Source organism: Heptranchias perlo, chromosome 9, assembly GCF_035084215.1.
Source record: "Heptranchias perlo isolate sHepPer1 chromosome 9, sHepPer1.hap1, whole genome shotgun sequence".
Taxonomy (NCBI): Eukaryota; Metazoa; Chordata; class Chondrichthyes; order Hexanchiformes; family Hexanchidae; genus Heptranchias; species Heptranchias perlo.
Window position 1 is genome coordinate 11705230 of NC_090333.1, and position 27192 is coordinate 11732421.

At 44.1% G+C, this 27192-nt stretch overlaps 1 protein-coding gene across 1 annotated transcript in view; it reads left to right on the forward strand.

Moving 5' to 3' along the window:
- The window catches only part of adgrl4 (adhesion G protein-coupled receptor L4), a 94325-nt gene that overhangs the window by 53118 nt on the left and 14015 nt on the right, over nt 1–27192 (forward strand). The window contains exons 9-13 of the mRNA XM_067989844.1: nt 1653–1835; nt 4390–4593; nt 9046–9266; nt 11494–11560; nt 24582–24673. Coding sequence (XP_067845945.1) covers nt 1653–1835; nt 4390–4593; nt 9046–9266; nt 11494–11560; nt 24582–24673 — 767 coding nt within the window. The remainder of the gene's footprint in view (nt 1–1652; nt 1836–4389; nt 4594–9045; nt 9267–11493; nt 11561–24581; nt 24674–27192) is intronic.

The following is a 27192-nucleotide window of genomic DNA, read 5'->3' on the forward strand; positions in this document are numbered from 1 at the left end:
CATTACCTCACATTTCTCTGGATTGAATTCCATTTGCGACTTTTCCGCCCACCTGACCAGTCCATTGATATCTTCCTGGAGTCTACAGCTTTCCTCCTCATTACCAATCACACGACCAATTTTTGTATCATCTGCAAACGTCTTAATCATGCCCCCTACATTTAAGTTCAAATCATTAATATATATCACAAAAAGCAAGCGACCTAGTACTGAGCCCTGCGGAACCCCACTGGAAACAGCCTTCCAGTCATGTACACCCTGTAAAACTTCATTCCCTTTTCCCTTTTCCTTACCTCTTCTTGCCAGTTTATTTGGGGTTAGTTGAAACCTCCCATGATTATTATTCAATTTTTTTTATTCATTTCATAGACTTGCTTACATATTTCTTCCTCCACTTCCCTTCCACTATTAGGTGGTCTATAGAATATACCCGTTAATGTGATCGATCCTATCTTATCCTTTGTGTCAATTCATATGGATTCTGTTTCTATCTTAATATTATCCATGTCCCTTTTTTCTATTGACATTTTGTCATCTTGAATTAATACCCCACACCTCCCTTCTTCCTTCCCTATCCTTTCTAAATACATTACATCCTGCAATATTTAACTGCCAGTCCTGTTCCTTATGTAGCCATGTTTCAGTTATCCCTACATCTGGCTTCTTGCTACAAATTATTACCTCCAGTTCCCCCGTTTTGTTTCGGATGCTGTGCACATTGCTGTACAGGCAATTTAATTTGTTTTTAATAATTGTTCCCCTCACTTTATTTTTAACAGTCACTTTGTTCTCATGTTCTACAACTGTATTTGTTCCCTGACTGTTTATGTCACCCTTATTCCTTACCTTGGTCTATCCTTTACTCTCATCTCCTATTTCTTTTATCTTCAAACTTATGTTTTTTTCACCAGAACCCTCCCTCCTGTCTTACTGCGGTGTCCTCATGCACTGGGGGATCTGAATGAAGGGTAACCGTACAGCTAAGAATAGTATTTTGAAAATAAAATCGAAGATAGTGTTCATATTTTTCTTTATCCAGAGGTACCCATGAGCTCCCCTAGTGGGGGTGTAGTGAATAACGGGACTGCTTGGTGAAATCACCTCCACATCGGCAAGGAGATCTTGGATTTGGATCCTGCTCTGTGCTCAGTTAGCTGATCTCACCCAGGGTGGCAAGGAAAATTCAGTACCTCTAAGCTTTGCAGAGGGAAAAATCAGCCAGCGATCACTGAACAAAACGCATTCCCCCTAGATTTACTAACCCCTTTAATCTTTACATTCTGTTATGCAACTTCGAGTAGCTAAAATTTGGCAGAATATCAAATAAATACAAGGTGAATAAATAATTTAACCAATAAATATTTAATACTTGAAACAAGAAAAGTTGCTTGATAAATTTTGTAGTCAAGTATGTTTTAATGGGGAATTTCTAATTACTGGAAGTAATTTATTTGTTAAATGACCTTCTGGTAATGATGCTTTTAAACAGATCATAATTTTTATATCAATGATTAACAGCTTTGGCCTTTATATATTTTATCCTCTTTTTGCTTGGCGGAGATATTGTTCGCAGGAGTGCGGTATTTATTGATACAGCATCCATCGAACTGAACAACATACTGTCCCTTCTTTTTTCCCTAATTTTGTTGTAGCCTCTGGATAAAGAGAAAGCTGTCGCCATGCTCTGTGTGTTTTGGAATTACTCCACTCTCAGCATGGAGGGTGAGTGGGCCACTGAAGGGTGTGAGACCCTCCACTTCAACACCTCCCACACCACGTGCAGATGTAATCACCTGACCAATTTTGCGGTCCTGATGTCGTCCACCCCGATCAATGTAAGTACCAGGATTATATGGAGGGGAGTCAGCAGGATTGAGCTCGGTGAATTGTTCGCAGTGCTGATGGTTCAAATAGCAGTAGCCCAAGTTAAAATGTGCACTATAGCGACAAGAAAGGAAGAAAGACTTGCATTTATATAGCACCTTTCATGACCTCAGGATATCCCAAAGCACTTTACAGCCAATGAAGTACTTTTGAAGTGGAGTCACTGTTGTAATGTAGGGAAACTCAGCAGCCAATTTGCTCACAGCAAGGTCCCACAAACAGCAGTGTGATAATGACCAGATCATCTGTTTTAGTGATGTTGGTTGAGAGATGAATATTGACAGGACAACGGGGAGAACTCCTCTGCTGTTCTTCGAAATATTGCCTTGGGATCCTTAACGTACGGGGCAGACGAGGCCTCGGTTTAACAACTCATCCGAAAAATGGCACCTCCAACAGTGCAGCACACCCTCAGCATTGCGCTGGAGTGTCAGCCTAATTTCTTAAGCCTCCAGGTGTGTTTAAGTTTCTGGGATGAGTCTTAAACCCATAACCTTCTAACTCAGAGGCAAGAATCTACCAACTGAACCATAGCCGAGAAGGGAAGTCTGGTGGAACCTTTTGACCCGGAGGGTAATGGAGTTCTGGAATAATTAACCATGAAGGAGAGTGAGCCGGACGGTATAAACAGGTTCATCGGACAATTGAATACATTTATGGAGAGAGAAAGGATGGAGGGAGATGATGAGAAGGTGGGTAGGTGGAGTGATGGTTTGTTCTTGGTTTGAAGAATCATAAATGACAGCACAGAAGGAGGCCATTTGGCCCACCATGCCTGCACTGGTACTAGTTCTTCAACTGGAGCTGTTTACTCTAATCACATTTCCCTGCCCTTTCCCCATATTCTTCCTTTTCAAATACACGTCCAATTCCCTTTTAAATGATGTTGAATCTACCTAAGTAGCCACTTGTGGCAAAGCATTCTGTATTTTAACAACCTTCCGTGTGAAAACATTCCTTCTAACTTATCTCTTTGATTATCTAATGATGACCCTGAGTCTATGCCCCCTTGTTACCAATTCACCAACCACAGAAAACAATCTTTCACTATTTTTTCTCAAATGTTCTTTCTAATTTAGTAAACCTCTACTAGTTCTTCACTTAACCTTCTTTGTTTCAGTGAGAAAAGCTCCAATTTTTCAAGACTTTCTTCATAACTATACCCCCTCATTTATGGTATAATTCTGGTGAATCTTCACTGTACCTTTTCCATAATATCCTTCCTATACTGGGGTACCCAGAACTGCACCTAATACTCCAAATATTGCCTAACCATCTCTTGTCCTAATTAAACCTCACTTTCTTGTTTTGTTTATTTAGTGCTCCTATATATAGAACCCAGAATCCCATTTGCCATTTTATGACCTGTTCCATATATATTTCCACTTTTAAAGATGCAACCTGAGATCTCTCATTTCCTCCATTCTGGTAAAGATCTTGCAATTTAAAGTAAAATTCCTTTCACAATTTTTTTTGTCTCTCTAACTCCATCCTGTAGTACGGACTCTAGAAATTTAATTGGCCGATTATTTCCTGTTTTATCCTTTCCCTCTTTCTTGATCAGAGTGTAATATTTCCCACCCTCCAGTTCCCATTCCCAAAATTCCCATTTCCAAAATATTGGAAAATGAAATGGCAAGTTCAAGTGCGAACTGACCAGATATCTATCTGGCAGAGAAAGGGACTGAGGAATATATAGGATTTCTTGAATTTAGGACTGGTGAGATGGTGCACGTCAGTCTTTTCAGATTCTCTCCGTTCCTGTGTAGGGCTTATTATTGTGTTTTCCTGTTGCTAAAAATTTTCCCGTTCTTATGTGTCAGGAGCTTCAACAAGCCAGAGAAGATATTTAGCTTTGTTATGCACTTGAAAAGCTGAAGCACAAAGTAGAAGAAATGATTTCATGTACATACATGGACAGCAACTTTAACTTATTGTAGCATAAGCTGTGGTTCAGTAGTAGCACTCTTGCTTCTGAGTCATGAAAGTTGTGGGTTCAAGTCCTGCTCCAGGAACTTTGAGCATAAAATCTAGGCTGACACTCCATTGTAGTGCTGAGGGAGTGCTGCACTGTCAGACAGATGGGAGGTTAAATCATGGACCTCTCAGGTGGACATAAAAGATCCTGTGGCACTATTTTGAAGAAGAGCAGGGAAGTTCTCCACAGTGTCCTGGCCAATATTTATCCCTCAACCAACACCTAAAAACAAATCATCTGGTCATCATCACATTGCTGTTCATGGGACCTTGGCTGCCGTGTTGCCCTCATTACAACAGTGACTACACTTTAAAAGTACTTCATTGGCTGTAAAGCTCTTTAGGCGTCCTGAGGTTGTGAAAGGCGCTATATAAATACAAGTCTGTCTTTCTGCTTTTAGTCTGCTGAGCTGGAAAGGGGAGAAGTGGAATATTTTCTATTCCTCATTTGTTTTTCTAGTGTACATTATATACGAAGAAAATAAATCTGTTAAAGTGTTAAAGCTATTGCCTCTGAAACCCTTGCAGGATGTGCTTCATAATAATATCCTGAAACGGATCACCCAACTGGGGATTATCGTGTCCTTGATCTGCCTGTCAATGTGCATCTTTACCTTCTGCTTCTTCAGTGAGATCCAAAGTACAAGGACTACCATTCACAAGAACCTCTGCTTCAGCCTGTTTATCGCAGAACTGCTGTTTCTTACTGGGATTAACATGAACAGCAATAAGGTAAGGAAGGAAAATTTATTCTCCCAAGCAGTGATTCAAATCATTCCATTCAGGGCCTCCAACTCCCCATCCATGTCTACCATCAAATGGTTTTCCTTTCTTCTCCCGGTGGACGCTGACTCATAGAGGCAGATGTCGGACTGGGCGGAGTGCAGAGAGGGAATTGTTACAGGTGTGTGTTCCCCCACTGACCCCCCACCTTCCAATTTTCCTCTCTGTTCCTCACCCAGCCAGTACGGATCGAAATCCACCCCGCACTGGGGTGCAACGCCATGGGTACGAGAAACCATCTGGTGCCTTGTCCATGTGGAAGCCCAAGCAGTGAGAGTTGGCTCTTCTACCACGAGGGTCTCCACAACCGAGGCCATTCCTTACGTCCACCTGTATGCACTTTTTTGTGGGGAAGTCACTGATCACCAACCAGGAGCATGAACATTGGCTGATTTGCCCCTTCCCTAGCCCAGGTGAAGTTAAGCCATGCCCTGCGACCAGGAATGAAACCCGGGACTCGCTGCTTCATTCAGTTGCATACATCATCCCCAGACCACTGGGGGAACTAATGAGCAGCTTTGTTAACTCATGCTGAGCTTAAATTTCTTTTTATTTTGTCCTCGGGATCTGGGCAAATCAGGCAAGGCTGCATTTATTGCCCATCCCTAATTGCCCTGAGAAGGTGGTGGTGAGCCTGCTCCTTAAACCGCTGGAATCTTTGCGGAGATGGTGATCCTACTGTGGTGCTAGATAGGGAATTCCGGGATATTGAGCCAGCAATGATGAAGAAAAAATGATAAACGTCCAGGTCGGGATGGTGTGTGACTTGGAGGGGAACTTGGGAGGTGATGGTGTTTTTTCCTATTCATTCATGGAATGTGGGCGTCGCTGGCGAGGCCAGCATTTATTGCCCATCCCTAATTTCCCTTGAGAAGGTGGTGGTGAGCCGCTTTCTTGAACCGCTTCAGTTCGTGTGGTGAAGGTTCTCCCACAGCGCTGTTAGGTAGGGAGTTCCAGGCTTTTGACCAGACGTTTTGACCCAGGCATCCCATGACATTGCTGCCTTTGTCCTTCTCGGTGATAGAGGTCGCAGGGGAGGGAGGTGCGGTTGAATAAACCTTGGTGAGTTGATGCAGTTCATCCTGTAGACGGTACATACCGCAGCCACATTGCTCCGGTGGTCGAGTGGGTGAATATTGAGTGTTACGTGGAATGCTTTTGACGATCACAACATTACGGCATTAGCTGCTTGTGCATCGAGTTTAGTGCCAGGGCAGTATCACCGGCTCCCGGTGTATGGGTCTCTTTGCAGCCGATGGCAACACCAAAGTCAACTTGCCTGATTAGCTAAAGCCAACAGTCGGGAACACATGTTCTTGTACTGGGTCTTCCCAGCCGCCAGCCTTTAGTGAATCTGGCAAGTTTATTCTGGTGCTGCCTTCGGAAGCTGGAGACACAAGCACGGCACCAAGCACAATACTGAAGTAGCAATTTAGCCTCATTGCCTTCCATGGTACCGGAGTAGAGCTGGTGTCAGGCCTGTGGAGAAGTTTACTCCTCTGTTGTCCTAGCTGGTGGATGTGAAGGATGAATACAGGAGCAGAGGGGTATGGGAAATCTGAGGCATCTGTCCTCTGGAAAAGGGAATAAGGGAGACAAAAGAACATAGGAGTGGGCCATTCAGCCCCTCGAGCCTGTTCCACCATCCAATTAGATCGTGGCTGATCTGTGTCTTAACTCCGTCTATCCGCCTTGGTTCCATATCCCTTAATACCCTTACCTAACAAAAAATCGATCAGTCTCAGTTTTGAAATTTTCAATTGATCTATCCCCAACAAAGCCAAACTAAGCAAACTCTACCTATGATTAAGCTCCTTCGTAAAAAGAGGTTGACAGATCAGTGCTGCTACTGATTTAGGCGGTGGGTAGCTCAGCCATTTTATTCAAATACATTTTTTTAAATGATTTGGTATTGGAGGATTGGGTGATAAACAGTGCTGCAAAACCAACCCAGACAGGTGAAATTTGTATTCATTCATTCTTGGGACGTGGGCATTGCTGGCAAGGCCGGCATTTATTGCCCATCCCTAGTTGCCCTTGAGAAGGTGGTGGTGGGCCTTCTTCTTGAAGGCAAATCAAATTTAACTAACTTGATTGAGCTTTTTGATGAAGTAACAGAAAGGGTTGATGAGGACAATGCGGTTGATGTGGTGTATATGGACTTCCAAAAGGCGTTTGATAAAGTGCCATATAATGGGCTTGACATCAAAGCTGAAGCACATTGAATAAAAGGGGCAGTGGCAGCATGGATATGTAATTATAAGTGACAGGAAACAGAGAGTAGTGGTGAATGGTTGTTTTTCAGACTGGAGGGAGGTGTATAGTGGTGTTCCCCAGGGGTCAATACTAGGACCACTGCTTTTCTTGATATATATTAATGACTTGGACTTGGGTGTATTCAAAGGATGAGGGGAAAGGGCAGGAAAGTGGAGTTGAGGTAAAAATCAGATCAGCCATGTTCTCATTAAATGGTGGAGCAGGCTTGAGGGGCCGAATGGCCTACTCCTGCTCCTATTTCTTATGGTCTTATGGTGCACAGGACACAATTTCAAAATTTGCAGGTGACACAAAACCTGGAAGTGTAGTAAACAGGGAGGAGAATAGTAATAGACTTCAAGAGGACATAGACAGGCTGGTGGAATGGGCGGACACATGGCAGATGTAATTTAATGCAGAGAAATGCAAAGTGATACATTTTGGTAGGAAGAATGAGGAGAGGCAACATAAACTAAAAGGTACAATTCTAAAAGGGTGCAGGAACAGAGAAATCTGGGGGTATATGTGCACAAATCATTGAAGGTGGCAGGGCAGGTTGAGAAAATGATTAAAAAAGCATGCAGGATCCTGGGCTTTATAAATAGAGGCATAGAGTATAAAAGTAAGGAAGTTACGATGAACCTTTAGAAAACACTGGTTCGGCCACATCTGGAGTATTGTGTTCAATTCTGTGCACTGCACTTTAGGAAAGATGTGAAGGCCTTAGAGAGGGTGCAGAAGAGATTTACTAGAATGGTTCCAGGGATGAAAGACTTCAGTTACGTGGATAGACTGGAGAAGCTGGAGTTGTTCTCCCTAGAGCAGAGAAGGTTGAGAGGAGATTTGATAGAGGTGTTCAAAATCATGAAGATTCTGGACAGAGTAGATAGAGAGAAACTGTTCCCATTGGTGGAAGGGTCAAGAACCAGGGCACATAGATTTAAGATGATTGGCAAAAGGCGACATGAGGAAAAACTTTTTTACACAGCAAATAGTTATGATCCGGAATGCACTGGCTGAGTGGGTGGTGGAGGCAGATTCAATTGTGGCTTTCAAAGGGGAACGGGATAAGTACTTGAAGGGAAAAATATGCAGGTCTATGGGGAAAGGGCGGGGGAATGGGACTAGCTGGATTGCTCTTGCAGAGAGCCGGCATGGAATCAATGGGCCTCCTTCCGTGCCATAACCATTCTATGGTAACCGCTGCAGTCCATGTGGTGAAGGGGCTCCCACAATGCCATTAGGTAGGGAGTACCAGGATTTTGACCTAGCGACGATAAAGGAACGGTGATTTATGTCCAAGTCAGACAGGTGTGTGACTTGGAGGGGATCTTGGAGGTGATGTGGGGGGTGTTCCCATGTGTCTGCTGCCCTTGTCCTTCTAGGTGGTGGAGGTCGTGGGTTTGGGAGATGCTGTCGAAGAAACGAAAACCCCTTCCGTCTACTGGCTGTAAGGATCCTACGTGAAATGAGATTGGGCTAATCCAGGCTGATTCAACCCTATTCCCAGTGGATGTAGATGAAAACTGTGCTTAGATTGGTACTAAAACCCCAGGCTTCAGGCCTGTGATTTCTCAACCTGCGAAAGCCACTCCGTGTTGGGGAGCGATGGATCATGAAAGTACCCCGCAAATTGGCCAACTTCACTCAGGGAGGCCCCAGGAAGCCCGGTGTGAGAAGTGAAAAACTGTCACACTCGCGGTTGGGGCTGGGGCACTCTCGTGGGTGTCAGGGTGAAGGGAGCATCACTGTTCATCTAACAGTGCTGTACTTGATCTGAGATTGCTTGAGGTTGACAGTGGGGAATACGAAATGGAAAAAAATAGTCTGTTCCCCGGCATTGACATCCCTCAGTTTGATAAGCGCAATATATTAAAAATAAAGTTTTTTAAAAAAAAGAAGAGAGTTTAAAACTGATTGAAGTAAAGTCAGATTTGCATTGCACTTGCATAATTCATCATGAGAGTGCCATTCAGTATCCCTGCGGGAGTTTGACTTTGCTTTTTTGCACCACGCGAATAAGTCATGAGAATATTCTTCTCAAAGGTGTTGACCAAACGGTGCAACTTCATGACGCATATCAGAAAGCAACATTGACGTCTTATTTCAAGTGCTTTGTGTCTTTTTTTCTTTCCACCCCCGCAGCTCGTCTGCTCCATTGTAGCCGGACTGCTTCACTACTTTTTCTTGGCTGCTTTTGCTTGGATGTGCATCGAGGGCATCCACCTTTACCTGATAGTCGTCGGAGTGATCTACAACAAAGGGTTTCTGCACAGGAACTTTTACATCTTCGGCTATGGCAGCCCGTCCGTTGTCGTGGGGATCTCGGCAATTCTTGGCTACAAGTATTACGGCACCGATAAAATGTAAGTACTTAGTAGGAGTTGAGTCAACAACACCAACAACAACTTGTATTTGCCTTTAGCGTAGTGTAAAAACTTCCCAAGGCACTTCACAGGGGCTTTATCAGACTTAAATTTGAAACCGAGCCACATAAGGAGATATTAGGACAGGTGACTAAAAGCTTGGTCAAAGAGATAGGTTTTAAGGAGCACCTTAAAGGAGGGGAGCCAGAGAGGTTTAGGGAGGGAATTTCAGAGCTGAGGGTCGAGGCAGATGAAGGCACGACCGCCAATGGTGGAGCGATGAAAATCGGGGATGGGCAAGAGGCCAGAATTGGTGGAGCGCAGAAATCTCGAAGGGTTGTAGGGCTGGAGGAGGTTACAGATATAGGGAGGGGCGAGGCCATGGAGGGATTTGAAAACAAGGATGAGAATTTTAAAATCGAGGCATTCCAGGACCCGGAGCCAATGTAGGTCCCTTGAGAATCACGACAGCTAGTCACTACTCTGCACTCCCCCCCCATCCCCCACACACCTCCCGTGGCACAGTTGGATATGGAGGCAATCGCGAGATGACCTTATAGAGGTATACGTAAAATAGTGAGGGTGAAATTCATCTCGGGCAAAACAGGCCATAGCGAATCAGCTTTTGACTTTGACGGGAAAGAAAATCGGGTGGGGTGTAAGAAGGGGCTGCCGATTCGCTATGGCCCATTTTGCACTACCCCTCCCCAGGATGAATATCACCCTCAGCAAGCAGTATAGACAAGGTAGATCTGGAACACTAAGACAGACTGTAGGATGAGGCAGGGGTGCAGCTTCAAACTGATGAACTTCTAATTTCTAACCGAGGACAGGTTGAGAAAGCGGTTAAAAAAGCATACGGGATTCTGGGCGTTATAAATGGAGGCATAGAGTACAAAAGCAAGGAAGTTATGTTGGACCTTTCTAAAACACTGGTTCGGCCACAACTGGAGTATTGTGTCCAGTTCTGGGCACCGCACTTTAGGAAGGATGTGAAGGTCTTAGAGAGGGTGCAGAAAACATTTCTCTGGAATGGTTCCAGGGATGAGGGACTTCAGTTACGTGGATAGACTGGAGAAGCTGGGGTTGTTCTCCTTAGAGCAGAGAAGGTTAAGAGGAGATTGGATAGAGGTGTTCAAAATCATGAAAAATTTAGATAAAATAAATAAAGAGAAACTATTCCCATTGGCAAAAGGGCCGAGAACTTGAGAACACAGATTTAAGTTGATTGGCAAAAAAACCAAAGGCGACATGAGGAAAAACTTTTTTGCGCAGCGATTAGTTATGATCTGGAATGCGCTGCCTGAAAGGGTGGTGGAAGAAAATTCAATGGTGGCTTTCAAAAAGGAATTGGATAAATAATTGAAGGTAAAAAATTTGCAGGGCCACAGGGGAATGGGACTAACTGGATTGCTCTTACAAAGAGCCGGCACAGGCTCAATGGGCCCAATGGCCTCCTTCTGCGCTGTAACCGTTCTATGATAGTCTGATTCTATGTCAAGAAGCTCTACTTCACAGAAAGAATAATAAATACGTAGGAGGGACTTAAAGGTACAATAGGTGAGGCAAAACCCCATGGAATCATTTAGCAAAAAATTGGATGGTCTGTTTACAAGGGCTGTAAGTCTTTCTATGTGACTAAGCTAAGATGGGCCAAATAGCCTTCGTTGTCCCCATCGGGCTTGTGATCTCATGATATGACAGTGAATACCTGAGCGTACAAACTAAGAAGGTCCAACATTTGATTCCTGGCCTGTACTGAGTTAGATAGTTTCAATTAGCAATTAGCCTCATTGCCTCTGGGCACGGAAGAGGCAAGCCAGCCAGGGTTCCTACTCTTGATTGCTATCCCGTGCTAGCAAGTGCATGCGTGCGTGTGCGTGTGTGTGTATGTTGAGGAACGACAGGATCGGACTTGGCTGTGATGCCCACTGTGGTCGCATAGCCTGCCAACACTCGCCGTCTAAACTCGCGCGTGTGGAATGGCGGCTCGTGCAGGACACAGAGGACTGCTCACGCCTTCATCATCATGGATGGAAAATGGTGGGCGGTGCGCGGCTGAATTTCCAATGTGCGCGGAGCTTAGCTCTTCACTGGACGTGCGGACTGGCAAAATTATCCCCAATGTCATCAAGAGAGGAGAGGAGAAAATTGGCGGGCTATGTGGAGAAAGAAATAGTCGTGGTTATTTTCTTACTAATCATCTTTTCTCATTCTTTTCCCACAGCTGCTGGCTCAGCACCGAAAACAACTTTATATGGAGTTTTTTTGGGCCGGCGTGTTTAATCATTTTAGTAAGTTTGAACTTTTCAAACCAAATCCTGAAATTGTACAGAGTTTCTTAACTGATGCCCCTCCTACTTTCACTGTAACGCCATCACTTGCCTGCGATGAAGGGATTAGGGTTTTCCAATTCCATCAACCAAAAAAGAAAGCCTTGGTTATATCTCGCTCATGCTGAGATCAAAACCCAAACCAAAGTTATGAAGTCGACCTTTTGTAAATGGAATCACCAAAATGTGTCACACTGTGACATCCTACTCTCTGTTGTTTTTGCGCTTATATATGTAGAAGAACTGATTGCTGACGAATATCAGGAGATTTGATAAGGAACGGTGTGAATGCTGGAAATCTGAAAACAAAATAGCTGGAAGTACAATAGTAAAGAGTCTCTCACAACTAGGCTTTGTCTGTCCAATGCTGTCAGAGCTACTGGATACAAGCTACGCTATATAGGAGGGAAATCAGCAAGCACTTTTTCCACACAAAGTATAGTGGAGATCTGGAATTCTCTCCCCCAAAAGGCTGTAGATGCTGGGACAATTGGAGCTTTCAAGACTGATAACAATAGATTTTTGTTAGGTGACTCAGAGGGTTGTAAATCTTTGGAATTCTCTACCCCAGAGGGTTGTGGGTGTTAAGTATATTCAAGGCTGAGATAGATAGATTTTTGGACTCAAGGGGAATCAAGGGATATGGGGATCGGGCGGGAAAGTGGAGTTGAGGTTGAAGATCAGCCATGATCTTGTTGAATGGTGGAGCAGGCTCGAGGGGTCGTATGGCCTACTTCTGCTCCTGTTTCTTATGTTCTTATATTCTTAAGGGATATGGAGCAAAGGTGAGAAAATAAGCTGAGGCACAGATCTAATTGAATGGCAAAGCAGGACAAGGGGCTGAATGGCCTACTCCTTTTCCTATATTCCTCTGTATGTCTAATATGTTCGGATTCTTGTTTCACGCACCAACAGTGAAGCCAGCTTAAAGGAGTGATATGTCCAACAGATGTTGACCTCACATTAATAGAAGTAGAGATCAGGTTGATAACCCAAATTGTCTTAGTTTCACTTGGAGCCCTAGCGAGCAGCCCTGAAACAAAGACCATTGCGCCTCCATGTGTTGTTCTCCGTATAGCTTCCTTCCTTCCATTGCTCCAAATTAAGGCCCATTGAGGTCATGAATTCACTGCGGTTAGGAACCTGAGTCCACGTGTTTAAACTTGGAGACTTGATGCCAATGCACTAGCCCCAGAAAAATGCAGGTCTCAGATGCCATTGAGTCTCTGAAGTTCACCTGTCCTGTACTGCAGTTAGCCTGGCTCAATTGGTAACACTCTCATCTCTGAGTCAGAAGATCGTGAGTCCACAAGTCTCACTCCATGAGCACTTGGGCACATAATCTGGGCTGACTCTCCAGTGCAGTACTGAGGGAGTGCTGCACTATCAGAAGTGCCATCCTTCAGATGAGATATTAAACCAAGGTCCCATCTGATGGGTCAGCTAGATATTAAGGATCACAAGGCACCATTTGAAGAAGAGCAGGGAGTTCTCCTGAAGGTCTGACCAGCATTCCTCCAAAACCACCAGAAAACACTTAACTGGTAACTCATCCAATTGCTGTTTGTGGGATCTCACTGGGTGCAAATTGACTGCAGTGTTTGCCTAATTAGCTACACTCTATAAAAAATTGTTCTTGGATCATGGGCAACATTGGCCAGGCAGTATTTATTGCTCATCCCTAGTTTCCCTCAAGGCATTAAGAGTCAACTACAAGGTATAGTACAGCAGCAACAACTTGCATTTATGTAGCGCCTTTAACATAGTAAAATGTCCCAAGTGCTTAGTACTCGAGTCACACGTAGGGCAGACTGGGTAAAGGTAGCAGGTTATCTTTCCTGAAGAAGGTTAGTGGTTATTTTTTCTGGTATGACCCCACAAATGACTAGATTATCGAATTCAATTTCACATTTTGCAGAATGGGATTGTGAACTCACAATCACACTGGGTCACTAGTTCAGTAATTAAACCACTCCACCACCTCATCCCTTCAAATAATTTATTGTATGTGAAGCACTTTGGGGAATTTCTGAGAGATGTGAGAAGGTGCTATATAAATACAAATTCTTTCTTTCAATGTGCTCAGGACAGGGAGGAGAATCTACAATACTGTAAATGGTGCTCAATCTGTTTTAATCTGCCTTTAATGCAATTGTTTTTACATTGATTTTAAAAAGAAAGACTTGCATTTATACAGCGTCTTTCACGACCTCTGGAAGTCCCAAAATGCTTTACAGCTAATAAAGTACTTTCTTGAAGTGTAGTCACTGTTGTAATGCAGGAAATGCGGCAGCCAATTTGTGCACAGCAAGGTCCCACAAACAGTAATGTGATAATGACCAGATAAGTTGTTTTAGTGATAAACATTGGCCAGCACACCTAGGAGAGCTCCCTGCTCTTCTTTGAAAAAATGCCATAGGATCTTTTATATCATCCCATCTGAAAGGGCAGACTGGGCTGCAGTTTAAGGTTTCATCCAACAGAAGACAACACCTCCAATAGTGCAGTACTCTCTCAGTACTGCATTGTCAGCCTGCATTGTATGCTCAAGCCTCTGGTACACAGGCTTGAACCCACAACCAACATGCCTCAGAGGTGAGAGTGCTACCCACTGAGCCACAGTTGACAGCTACCAAAACTGGGCAAAATTCCTAAGGCCTTGACTGGAGTCCGCAGCGCGCCGGTTTTGCGCAGATGAGGACTCGAGGCCCGATTTTGACCTCCTTTTGGGAACCTCCTTCACATCGCACCGCTCTGTTCATGCCGGAAGCCGGCGTGAGTTGAATTTCCCCCCTCCCCGCTCCCCTTCAGAGTTTTACCCTTTATCCGTCTTCATCTTTTTACCTTACCTTAAGAAAAGAAAACTTCAGCTGATTAAAACTTTGCAAGCTTCAGTTTCGTAGTACCTGCTCTTGTTTACTGAAAATTTACGAAACATCTAATCCCCTGAGCGAAACTATAATTAAATCATATCTGTACAGGATGAGACATCATTCTGGGCAAAACATCTGCTATTGAACGATCATCTCAATGCCAGCCTAGATAATATGTGAAACACTAAGAAATAATTGGTGCAGAATGAGTTTATGTCAGGCGATAGAGCAGTATATTGCATTCTACCAAGAATATTACAGGCCCATCATTGATATTAAAATTATTATTTTTTTAAATTAGCTTCCCTTATAAGTTAATGGCTTTCTTTTCAATTTAAAGAGGTAATACTTGGGACAAGTCAGAACCTTCTCTGATTTTAGTGAAGTATTCGTGGAGATTTTAAAAGAATCAAGGCTTCGTTCACCTTTTAGTTGCCATAATAAGAATAAGATCATACTTGCAATTATACAAAAACAATAATTTGCATTTATAAAGCGCCTTTAACATCCTAAGGCAATTCACAGGAGCGTTATCAAACAGAATTTAACACCAAGCCACATAAGGAGATATTAGGACAGGTGACCAAAAGCTTGGTCAAAGAGGTAGGTTTTAAGGAGCGCCTTTAAGGAGGAGAGAGAGGTGGAGAGGCGGAGAGGTTTAGGGAGGGAATTCCAGAGCTTAGGGCCTAGGCAGCTGAAGGTACGGCCGCCAATTGTGGAGCGATGAAAATCGAGGATGCGCAAGAGGCCAGAATTGGAGGAGCACAGAGACGTCGGAGGACTGTAGGGCTAGAGGAGGTTACCGAGATAGGGAGGGGCGAGGCCATGGAGGGATTGTACACTTCCCCCATCTCAAAAAAAAAGCTTCACGCATTGAATGAGGACTGTAGACGGGTCAAACTGAATGACTTAAATGGGGATAATTGAGGTTTCACCAGGACAAAACAGATGACGAACCTTCGGTTTAATTCTATTGTATGAACTGCAAGAAATTAGGAGAGGGGGAAACGTTTCTACGGTTTGATATTGCCGCTTTAACCATGCTAAAAAAACTGTGGAGTATTTTTAGCATAATCTCGCTGTGATAATTAGCTCTCTTTGACAAAGATAAGTGACATCTTCCCATGGTACACCCAGCAAAAAACCTCGGCACTTTCGGCACTGTCACAAGGAGCCACAATTAGTGCGAGCTCTTGACATGTTTCAGCTGTAGCCATCCATATTAATGCAGAAGAACGTATGCCTCTCGCTTTTCTCGTTTGATGTTGCAGACAGCGCTGCTTTTCCATCTCATAAATATTATACCCGCAGCTAAATTAATCCCCCAGCAGATGGAAAGCTACGTTGAAGGAGAGCGTTTTCAAAGCTTGTTCGTTCGCATTTTAGAAGAGCAAACAGATCGGCGTTTAGTATGCTATTCACAAAAGGATGTGCAAAAGGCTTTGAGAGCAGCACAAAGGTGCTCTGTATTACCTTGTGATTATGTCCGGACATCAAAAATATATTCACTCTAACGCAATAATCTAAATCAAACAGAAAGGGCTCCAAATGAACCTTCGATTTACGTCTGGACGGTGATCTAGTGGCTTGGTCGCAGACACCGGTCTAAGAGCCGTATCTGTAATGTGGGACGTAAAGCCAGCAGACCTGAGTTATACGTCTGTCGGCCACATCTATATCCTCTCCATCACCAAGACCGCCTACTTCCACCTCCGTAACATTGCCCGTCTCTGCCCCTGCCTCAGCCCATCTGCTGCTAAAACCCTCATCCATGCTTTTGTTACTTGCAGACTCGACTATTCCAATGATCTCCTGGCCGGCCTCCCATCTTCCACCCTCCGTAAACTTGAGCTCGTCCAAAATTCTGCTGCCCGTGTGGTTACTCACACCAAGTCCCGTTCATCCCTCACCCCGTGCTCACTGACCTACATTGGTTCCCGGTCCGGCAATGCCTCGAATTTAAAATTCTCATCCTTTTGTTCAACTCCCTCCATGGCCTCGCCCCTCCCTATCTCAGTAACCTCCTCCAGCCCTACAACCCTCCGAGATCTCTGCGTTCCTCCAATTCTGGCCTCTTGCGCATCCCCGATTTCCTTCACCCCACCATTGGCAGCCGTGCCTTCAGTCATCTAAGCTCCAAGCTCTGGAATTCCTTCCCTAAACCTCTCTACCTCTCTTTCCTCTTTTAAGACGCTCCTTAAAACCTTTCTCTTTGACCAAGTTTTTGGCCATCTGTCCTAATATCTCCTTATGTGGCTCGGTGTCACATTTTCTCTGATAACGCTCCTGTGAAGTGCCTTGAGAAGTTTCACTACGTTAAAGGCGCTATATAAATGCAAGTTATTGTTGTTGCTGTCTGTGCCTTGCAGTGAGCTCAATTGACAACTCCCCTAGCCCATTAGTTTTTTAAGAATAGGAAAGTGCGGCCAAGACCTTTTTTTGAATAGGGCGTTGGGGAGAGTTATAGAACAAAGAGATCTAGGAGTACAGGTTCATAGCTCCTTGAAAGTGGAGTCACAGGTGGATAGGGTGGTGAAGAAGGCATTCGGCATGCTTGGTTTCATTGGTCAGAACATTGAATACAGGAGTTGGGATGTCTTGTTGAAGTTGTACAAGACATTAGTAAGGCTACACTTGGAATACTGTGTACAGTTCTGGTCACCCTATTATAGAAAGGATATTATTAAACTAGAAAGAGTGCAGAAAAGATTTACTAGGATGCTACCGGGGATATAATGAGGGGACATAGATTTAAGGTGAGAGGGGAGAGATACAAAAGGGTCCAGAGGGGCAATTTTTTCACTCAAAGGGTGGTGAGTGTCTGGAACGAGCTGCCAGATGCAGTAGTAGAGGCGGGTACAATTTTGTCTTTTAAAAAGCATTTGGACAGTTACATGGGTAAGATGGGTATAGAGGGATATGGGCCAAGTGCAGGCAATTGGGACTAGCTTAGTGGTATAAACTGGGCGACATGGACATGTTGGGCCGAAGGGCCTGTTTCCATGTTGTAACTTCTATGATTCTATGATTCTATGAAACGTAACGTTGCACTGGGCTGGAGTTATACTGAGCCTGTTGTGAGGCCCAAGTGATGTGGGACCAGTTCTTGGAGGGTTGGGATGAGCTCACCCCTCTTGGCTTTAAGCACATCGACGTATCAGCTCAGCAACCCACTGCTAGCACTGCACACCCACACACAACAGCAGTGATTATGTTAGTGGCCTAGTAATCCAGAAACCTTGAATTCAAATCCCACCGCAGCAGTTTGAGAAGTTGACTTTGGTTTGAAAAAGAAATCTTGAAAATAAAAAGCTAGTATCAGTAAAAGTGACCATGAAGCTGTCAGATTGTTGTAAAAAGCACAAACTGGTTCACTAAAGTCTTTTAGGGAAGGAAACCTTCCTTTCCCAGTCTGACCTGTAGGTGACTCCAGTCCCACGCCAATGTGGTTGACTCTTAAGTGCCCTAGCAAGCCACTCAGTTGTATGAAACAGAAGACGGCTCACCACCGTGTTCACAGGGCCACTCGGAATGGGCGATAGATGGCGGCCTTCCCACATCCTGAGAATTTTTTTTTTTTTAAACGATGACACAGCGTGAGATGCAACTTAACATCATGAGCAGAGGCAAGACCAAAAATATTCTGTGATGTGTTGGGAAGCAGTTTTATAGATCACATGGGGGGTGTAGAACAAATCGGCACTAATGAAAAGAGAGTAAGGAGACAGAAAATAATGGGGGAAGGATAAATCAATCAAGGAAAATCAAAGAAGCTTTGGGCTTGCTGTGTAATAGGTCAGAAATATTAATTTTGCTTTGGCCCAGTTCAAAGCCAAGTTTATAAAGTGCATAGGGATCCAGGACCACCTGAGTGATTTATGTATTGTACTTGCAGATTGTAATTGAGCACTAGAGTGCCCCCTGATGGGAGCAACTGTACTGCAGCAATTACACTCCAAGGTCTCTTATACTGAATGTTATATCTGGAGGGAATGTTCCTGAGAGTCTGAAGTAAAAGCAGTCATGATATTAACGTACCAACTTTATCGGACATAACACTGAGCACTTTCTAAACTTTTGTTTGAACCATTTAGTATTAGAAGACAGTAACCAGCCAAAGAGTAGGAATGTAAAGATCCTCTGTCGTTGGGCTCAATGCGAGGCACAGCTGGCAGTATGACTTGAGTCTGCTGACTGTGCATCACACTCCACAGAGACCAGTCTCTAATGTATCAGTACCAAATAATCCACTAAATAAGACAAAAAGGGAGTGTTTGGGTGAAACGTAAAAGCGTCTCACCTCTGTTCAGTTCTGTCATTTTGTTTCTAAGTTTGTTGGGGCTATTTGGAAGACTGAACAGGCTGGGGCTTTTTTTCTCTAGAAAAGGGAAGGCTGAGGGGTGACCTGATAGAGTTCTTTAAAATTATGAAAGGGTTCGATAGAGAAGATGTGTCCTCTTGTGAGAGTCACTAATAAATCCAATAAGAAATTCAGGAGAAACTTCTTTACCCAGAGAGTGGTTGGGATGTGTAACTTGCTACCACATGGAGTAGTTGAGGCGAATAGCATAGATGTATTTAAGGGGAAGCTATAAAAGTGCATGAGGAAGAGAGGAATAGAAGGGTCTGCTGATAGGGTTAGATGAAGTAATCATAGAATCTTACAGCACAGACGGAGGTCATTCGACCCATCGTGCCAGTGCCGACTCTGTGAAAGAGCTATCCAATTAGTTCCACTCTCTTGTCTTCACCCATAGCCCTGCACATTTCCCCTTTTCAAGTATTTATCCAATTCCCTTTTGAAAGTTACTATTGAATCTGCTTCCACCGGCCTTTCGGGTTACAACTCGCTGCGTAAAAAAAATTCTCCTCATCCCCCCTCTGGTTCTTTTGTCAATTATCTTAAATCTGTGTCCTTTGGTTACCAACCCTCCTGCCAGTGGAAACAGTTTCTCCCTATCTACTCTATCAAAACCCCTCATGATTTTGAACAACTCTATTAAATCTCCCCTTAACCTTCTCTGCTATAAGGAGAACAATCCCAGCTTCTCCAGCCTCTCCATGTAACTGAAGTCCCTCATCAATAATATGTCTTGATACAGAAAGTAGTAGAAGCATGGAATGCTCTACCAGAGGGGGTAGATAAGGCTGGCTTTATCCGTATCTTGAGGACAAGTTTTAAAAAAATACTTGAGGTAATCTGGAATCTGAATTTGTAATTAGGGTTAATAGGAATTAAGAATGAATCGGTTTCATGGAGCATCTGTGATGGTTCCTCTGTCACACCTTTTGCACTGTTTCAAGGCACTACATTATTGCTTTAAAGATCTTGCATGATTACAAGCAGGGAATGGCTACTGTTCATTTGGGGCCACTATTCATTTGTAAAAAAAGTAGTTTGCATTCTGTCAAGTGTTATTATCACTCTTAATCTTGGGTTTTTGAAATTAAGCAAAGCAAACTAAATGCTTAACATCTCTGTTAAAATAGTGGACAAAAGAATTGCACGTGAATGTGTTAAACATTCGTACAGTGTAATTTTATGGCCCAGATGATTTCAAACCTTTCTGTGTTTTTGCATCATTAATTGTTCAAGAATTCCCCCATCCCATTTTCCTTAATCTAAAATGCAAACAGTCATCCATCATTGCACTCTGTTGTAATTTGTTCAGATAACTAATGAACTCCTCATATTGTAAATGTTCCCTGTATCATTAGAATAGATTCTGAATTCAAGGTGGACGTCAGCATGTTTTGAGAAGAATTATTCGAAACAATAGTTTTATTAAGTTGATTCTGGAACTTTTCATTTGACTAGAATCTCAGACACTACAGCACAGGAGACCGATTGGCCCATCGGACCTGTGCTAGCTCAACTGGAGTTTTCCCTGCCCTTTCCCATCCCCTTTTATGTTCTTCCCTTTCAAATACATATCCAATTCCCCTTTAAATTGTATACAATTTTGGGCTTCACACTTTAGGAAGGATGTCAAAGCCTTGGAGAGGGTATGGAGGAGGTTCTCCAGGATGACACCAGGGATGAGGGACTTATGTGGCGAGATTAAAGAAGCTGTGGATGTTCTCATTAGAGCAGAGAAGATTAAAGGGGGTCCTAATATGAGGGGTTTTGATAGATTAGATTAGTTTCCTCTGGCAAGTGGGTCGGTAAACAGAGGTCATAGATTTAAAATAATCGGCAAAAGAACTAGAGGGAAAATGAGGAGACATTATTTCACACCGAGGGTTTTTATAACCTGGAATACACTACCTGAAAGGGTGGTGGAAGCAGATTCCACAGGAACTTTCAGAAAGCAATTGGTCATGTGCTTGAAGAGGACTCATTTTCAGGGTTAGGGGTAAAAAGCTGGGATGTGGGACCAAAATGGACAGCTCTTTCCAAGAGCCGGCACAGGCACGACGGGCCAAATGGCCTCCTTCTGTGCTGTCAGATTCTACGATTCTATGAAATGATGTTATCGTGTCTGTCTCACCAGTCACCTGTTCTAATGACTCCCTCTGTGTGAAAACATTTCTTCTCACTTCCCCCTTCATTCTTCTCGTGACAATTCCGAGCCTGTGGGGTAAATTTCTCCCACTCCGCGGTCAAAAGAGAGAGACGACCCATGGAAATGCCTGCCGTGTGCCTCCTGGTTACGGATTTACCAATCGGTGCAAACTATCTTCCGCTTTTTGCCCTCTCAAAATATATCATAATTTTGAAGATCTCTATTAAATCCCTTTTTCGCCTTTTCTGTTCCAGCGAAAAAGACCTTCACTTTTGTAAACATTTTCTCATAACTATACCCCCTCATTCCTGGTATCATTCTAATGGCGCTCCACTGTCACTTTTCCATGGCTCTAATATCCTCCCTATAATGAGGGGCCTGAAACGGCACACAATATCTCAACTGGGGCCTAACCAATGCCTTGTACAAATCTCGCACCACTTCCTTGCCTTCATATCTGTCTTTCAGATGAGACGTTAAACCGAGGCCCCGTCTGCCCTCTCAGGTGGACGTGAAAGATCCCATGGCACTATTCGAAGAAGAGCAGGAGAGTTCTCCTTGGTGTCCTGGACAATATTTATCCCTCAACCAACATCACCAAAAATAGATTATCTGGTCATTATCACATTGCTGTTTGTGGGACCTTGCTGTGCACAAATTGGCAGCTGCGTTTCCTACATTACAACAGTGACTACACTTCAAAAAGTATTTAATTGGTTGTAAAGCGCTTTGGGAAGTCTTGAAGTCATGAAAGGTGCTATATAAATGCTAGTTCTTTCTTTATTTCTTTTACTCAATGCTACTCTGCCTAAAACAAATTTCAGGTCTGCCTTAGCTATTCTCTCAGGTTCAGCGGCACTGGTCATTCCCATAAGCGGTCCGAGCATCTTACGTTCAGGAGTGTGCCCCTAGGATGAAGCGGACTGAAACACTTTCGTGAGACAAGGCCAGATCCAAATCGTTAAGCTGCTTTATGTTACAAATAGCCTGTGAACATACAGAGTAAAAGATGTCGTGCTTAGAAATTGGACCCCATCCCAGTAAGGGGCGCAATCCGCTGTGCAGCACACGCCTAACAAGGCCGGCAGCGGGACCACGACAAATTGACCACAAGGCCTCACTGGTATAGTACTGGTGATCTGCGGATGAGAGATCCGGGCCCAGAGGAAGCTCTCCCGTCGCGGGGGTTGGGGGATAACAGGATCAGTCAGCTGGGACGCCAGCCGAGGGTCCTAAGATGAGTCTGGAGGGTGGGGGGGGGGGGGAGGATATCGGGAGAGGGGGCAAACTGTGACCGGCAGCAACTGGCAGTTCTAATTTGGAGCCAGGAGGAGCATTTCTGCTTCTGCTATCTCGACATTAAGGTAAGCATTTTTTTTTAAAAAACCTACCTTTTTAGTGGCGGCCTCCACGGGCCTCTTTAAGAACCATTGGTTAGGCTGCGTGTACACCAGGTAATCTTGCTGCTTGCAAACCAATTTCTGGTTTGGGGCCTAAAACAGGTGAAAGGCCTTTTATTTGCATATTCAAGGGGCCTAACACCTATTTTAGGTGGCAACCAGGGACCCCTGTACAACGCCCAAACCAATATGGTGTCAGACGTCTTTCCGACACTTTTCGGGCGCGGGTGATTGGCTCCTAAATTGGACCTCCTTGCACCTGTTTTCCGCCCTGAAAACGTGCGGAAAGAGGTCTGATGTCACCCCCGTAATCAAATCTCACCTTAATCCAACTAATTTCAGATCCCTCCACAACAAGAGAAATAATATATATGCACCACAAATGTCCCAATTTCCGAGCCCACTTAAATTTTCCTGGTTAGCCTTTTGCTTCTGCCCCGGCTCTGGGCTTGTGTGATCTTGCTGTCCCCAAAATGGCTTCCACAATAGCCTACATGAGAGCGCCTTGCAAAGTAGTTCACCGTGCTTTTGAGAAGTGTTTTTTTGAGAGAGGGGATAAGGTGCTGTGTAGACTTAAGTCTGTCTTTAGTACACCTGTGCGTTGTCTAGAGTTCTGGCCCATTAAACACTCCATGTGTTTTGGATGGTGTTTGTTAATTTGAACACACCTGGCGGCGTCTTTACTGTCTCACCCAAGTTATAACTGGCACCATTTATTTTAATCAGTATCCCTGGCAAACAATTACAGAGCTTAATTATTTCAGTATTAACCTAATATTTCATGCAATGTACCAGAATTGTTGCACAACACCCGCTTAGCTTTTAATTGAGTCCACCTGGCACCTAAGAAATGTTTACTTGAAAGTAGTGTTGTGGAACTCTTGGTGACAGCCCACCTTGTGACTTTCCGTATATGGATATAATAATTGTCCTATGCCGCACACACACACTGAGGGCGAGCTGGGTGTTATTCCAGTTTCAATATTTACATCCATTGACAAGCCTGTTAATTCACCCAGGCAGGCTCCTTTGTGGGCATGTGATTCCTCCTCGCCCAGTTTTCATCTCTGCCCCGTGCAACATCCAAATGCAGGACATGAAAATGTTCCCTATCGAGTTAGCGAAATATCAGATATTGTGGCGCGGTGGGGGGGCGAGGAGGAAATGCCCTGGCTGCTCTGTATAACTGTATCATAAATGTGTTCGGAGAGACCCTGTTGAGGATGCCATTATACACTGGATTAGCACTCGTGGCCCAGAGATTTACATGCTGGGAGGACAAATCGGGAAAGTCATGTGGGAAACGCTAACTGCAGCCAAAACCTCGGTATGCGCTCCCATCGCAGGAAGCTCTGCACCAGGACAGCTAGTCCAGGACGGTGACCAAAGCAATGGATATATCGGAGAATGATTACAACATGGAAGGAGGCCATTCAGCCCCTCGAGTCCGTGCCAGCTCTCTGCAAGAGCAATGCAGCTAGTCACACTCCCCCGTCCAATCCCCGTAACCCTGCAAATGTTTTCCCTTCAAGTACTTATCAAAATCCCTTTTGAAAGCCACGATTGAATCTGCCTCCACCACCCCCTCTGTCCCTTTCTCTCCCTTTGTATTTCACTCCTTCCTCTCACTCTCTCTCCCCCATCTATCTCTGTCTCTTTCTCCCTGTCTCTGCCTCTTTCTGTTGCTCTATTTTGCTCCCTGTCTCTCACCGTATCTGTGTCTTTCTCATCCTATTTTGCTCTGTCTCTCTCCCTCTAGCTATCTTTGTCCCTGTTTGGATCCCCTAGTCTCTCTCGCCATATCTCTCTCTCTCTGCCTTGTTGTCTATCTTGCTCCGTCTCTCTCAATCACTCTGTGCGTTTCTCCCTCCTGCTGTCTGTCTCTCTCTCCCTCTGTCAATCTCACTCCCTGTCTATCTCTCTCTCCCCTAGTCTCTCCCTAGTTCTCTCTGTCTCTCTCCATGTCTATCTCGCTCCCTGTCTATCTCTCTCTCTCCCCTAGTCTCTCTCTATTTCTCTCTGTCTCTCTCCATGTCTATCTCGCTCCCTGTCTATCTCTCTCTCTCTCCTTGTCTCTCTCTATTTCTCTCTGTCTCTCTCCATGTCTATCTCGCTCCCTGTCTCTCACATTCTGTCTCTTAGCGTCTCTCTGTCTGTCTCGCACTCTCTAGTTTGTCTTACCAAGTCCATTCTTATTTTACAGGTTAATCTACTGGCATTTGGAGTCATTATTTACAAAGTATTCCGGCACACTTCCATGTTGAAACCAGAAGTGAGCTGCTATGAAAATATTAGGTAAGTTTGAAACCAGCAATCATTCAATTGAAGCTCAGTTATAAATTTTATTATGAAACTTTGTTCATTAATCCAGTTTTAGGGGTTATCTTATTGTTAGGAAACTTCTTCTCTGCCACGCCCCCAACATTTCTGTTATGAAATATTGAATCTTCGTAAGTGATCTGAATATACTCATGTAATCAGTATAGGCAGTGTATTATTACAGTTTACATTTGAGCTGGCCCTATAGCACAACAGATAGGGTGGCCCCATATTGCAATGGATAGGGTAGTCCCATGGTACAATCGATAGGGTAATCCCTTACTGAAAAAGATAGGGTAGTCCCATGGTACAATCGATAGGGTGATCCCATACTGAAAAAGATAGGGTAGTCCCATGGTACAATAGATAGGGTAGCCCCTTGGTGTGACAGATAAGATAATCCCATACTGCAATAGATAGGGTAGTCCATGGTACAATCGATAGGATAATCCCATATTAAAATGGATAGGGTAGTCCCATGGTATAATGGATAGGGTAATCCCATGGTACAATAAATAGGGTTATCCCATACTGCAATGGATAGGGTAATCTCATGGTACAATGGATAGGGTAGTCCCATGATACAATGAATAGTGTTGTCCCATGATACAATGAATAGGGTAATCCCACAGTACAATGAATAGGGTAATCCCACAGTACAATGAATAGGGTAATCCCATGGTACAATGGATAGGGTAATCCCATGATACAATGGATAGGGTAATCCCACAGTACAATGGATAGGGTAATCCCATGATACAATGAACAGGGTAATCACATGATACAATGAATAGGGTAATCACATGGTACAATAAATAGGGTAATCACATGGTACAATAAATAGGGTAATCTCATGGTACAATGAATAGAGTAATCACATGGTACAATCGATAGGGTAGTCACATGGTACAATGAATCGGGTAATCACATGGTACAATCGATAGGATAGCCCCATGTTGTAATGGATAAGGTAGTCCCAAGGTGCAGTGGATAGGTTGGTTCTCTAGCACACTGGATAGAGTTACTCCAAGGCTCAATGGATAGGGTGATTCCAGGATCTAATGGACAGGATTGCTCTATAGCACAATGGACAGAGCAGCCCCAGTGTCCAATAGATATGGTAGTTCATGATTTAACGGATAGGGTGACTCAGTAGCACACTGGACAGGGTGGCTCCATAGTGCAATGAACAGGATGGCTCCACAGCACAATGGACAAGGTAGTTCAAGGTGTAATGAACAAAGCCATAGTGCAATGGGTGGCTTTGCAATACAATGGACAGGGAAGCTGTGTGATTTAAGGGATAGACTGACTTGATAGCATCATGGATAGGGGAGCTGTGAGGTACGAGAGATAGAGTGACTGGATAGCACAATGGACAGGGGAGCTGTGAGGTGCAAAAGATAGAGTAACTTGATACCACAGTGGACAAGACAGCTGTTTGGTTTAAGATATAGTATCTCAATAGCACAATGGACAGTGTGGCTGTGTGATTCAAGAGGTAGAGTGACTCAATAGCACATTGGACAGGGTGGCTGTGTGATTCAAGAGATAGAGTGATTCAATAGCACAATGGACAGGGTGGCTGTGTGATTCAAGAGATAGAGTGACTCGTTAGCACAATGGACAGGGTGGCTATGTGATTCAAGAGATAGAGTGACTCAATAGCACATTGGACAGGGTGGCTGTGTGATTCAAGAGATAGAGTGACTCAATAGCACAATGGACAGGGTGGCTGTGTGATTCAAGAGATAGAGTGACTCAATAGCACAATGGACAGGGTGGCTGTGTGATTCAAGAGATAGAGTGACTCGTTAGCACAATGGACAGGGTGGCTATGTGATTCAAGAGATAGAGTGACTCAATAGCACATTGGACAGGGTGGCTGTGTGATTCAAGAGATAGAGTGACTCAATAGCACAATGGACAGGGTGGCTGTGTGATTCAAGAGATAGAGTGACTCAATAGCACAATGGACAGGGTGGCTGTGTGATTCAAGAGATAGAGTGACTCAATAGCACAATGGACAGGGTGGCTGTGTGATTCAAGAGATAGAGTGACTCAATAGCACAATGGACAGGGTGGCTGTGTGATTCAAGAGATAGAGTGACTCAATAGCACATTGGACAGGGTGGCTGTGTGATTCAAGAGATAGAGTGACTCAATAGCACAATGGACAGGGTGGCTGTGTGATTCAAGAGATAGAGTGACTCGATAGCACAATGGACAGGGCACTGGGCTCCTGGCAGCTTGCGCTATTCAAAGGTTTTAGGTCTGTGTCCTGGTCAAGTTGGTTGGGACCAGGCCACAGACCTCCTTGAAGAAACAGGTAGCTGCTGTAATGGGAAGAGTGTCGGGTTTGGTATTCTGGGAGGACGGGATCAAACAGGCGGAAGGACCATCTTCATCCAAGGCTGACTTGTATGAATCGTACTTTCAGGTTAGCTTGGCGTATAACTCAGGCTTACGACCACTTTCTAAATTTCGCTGAAAAA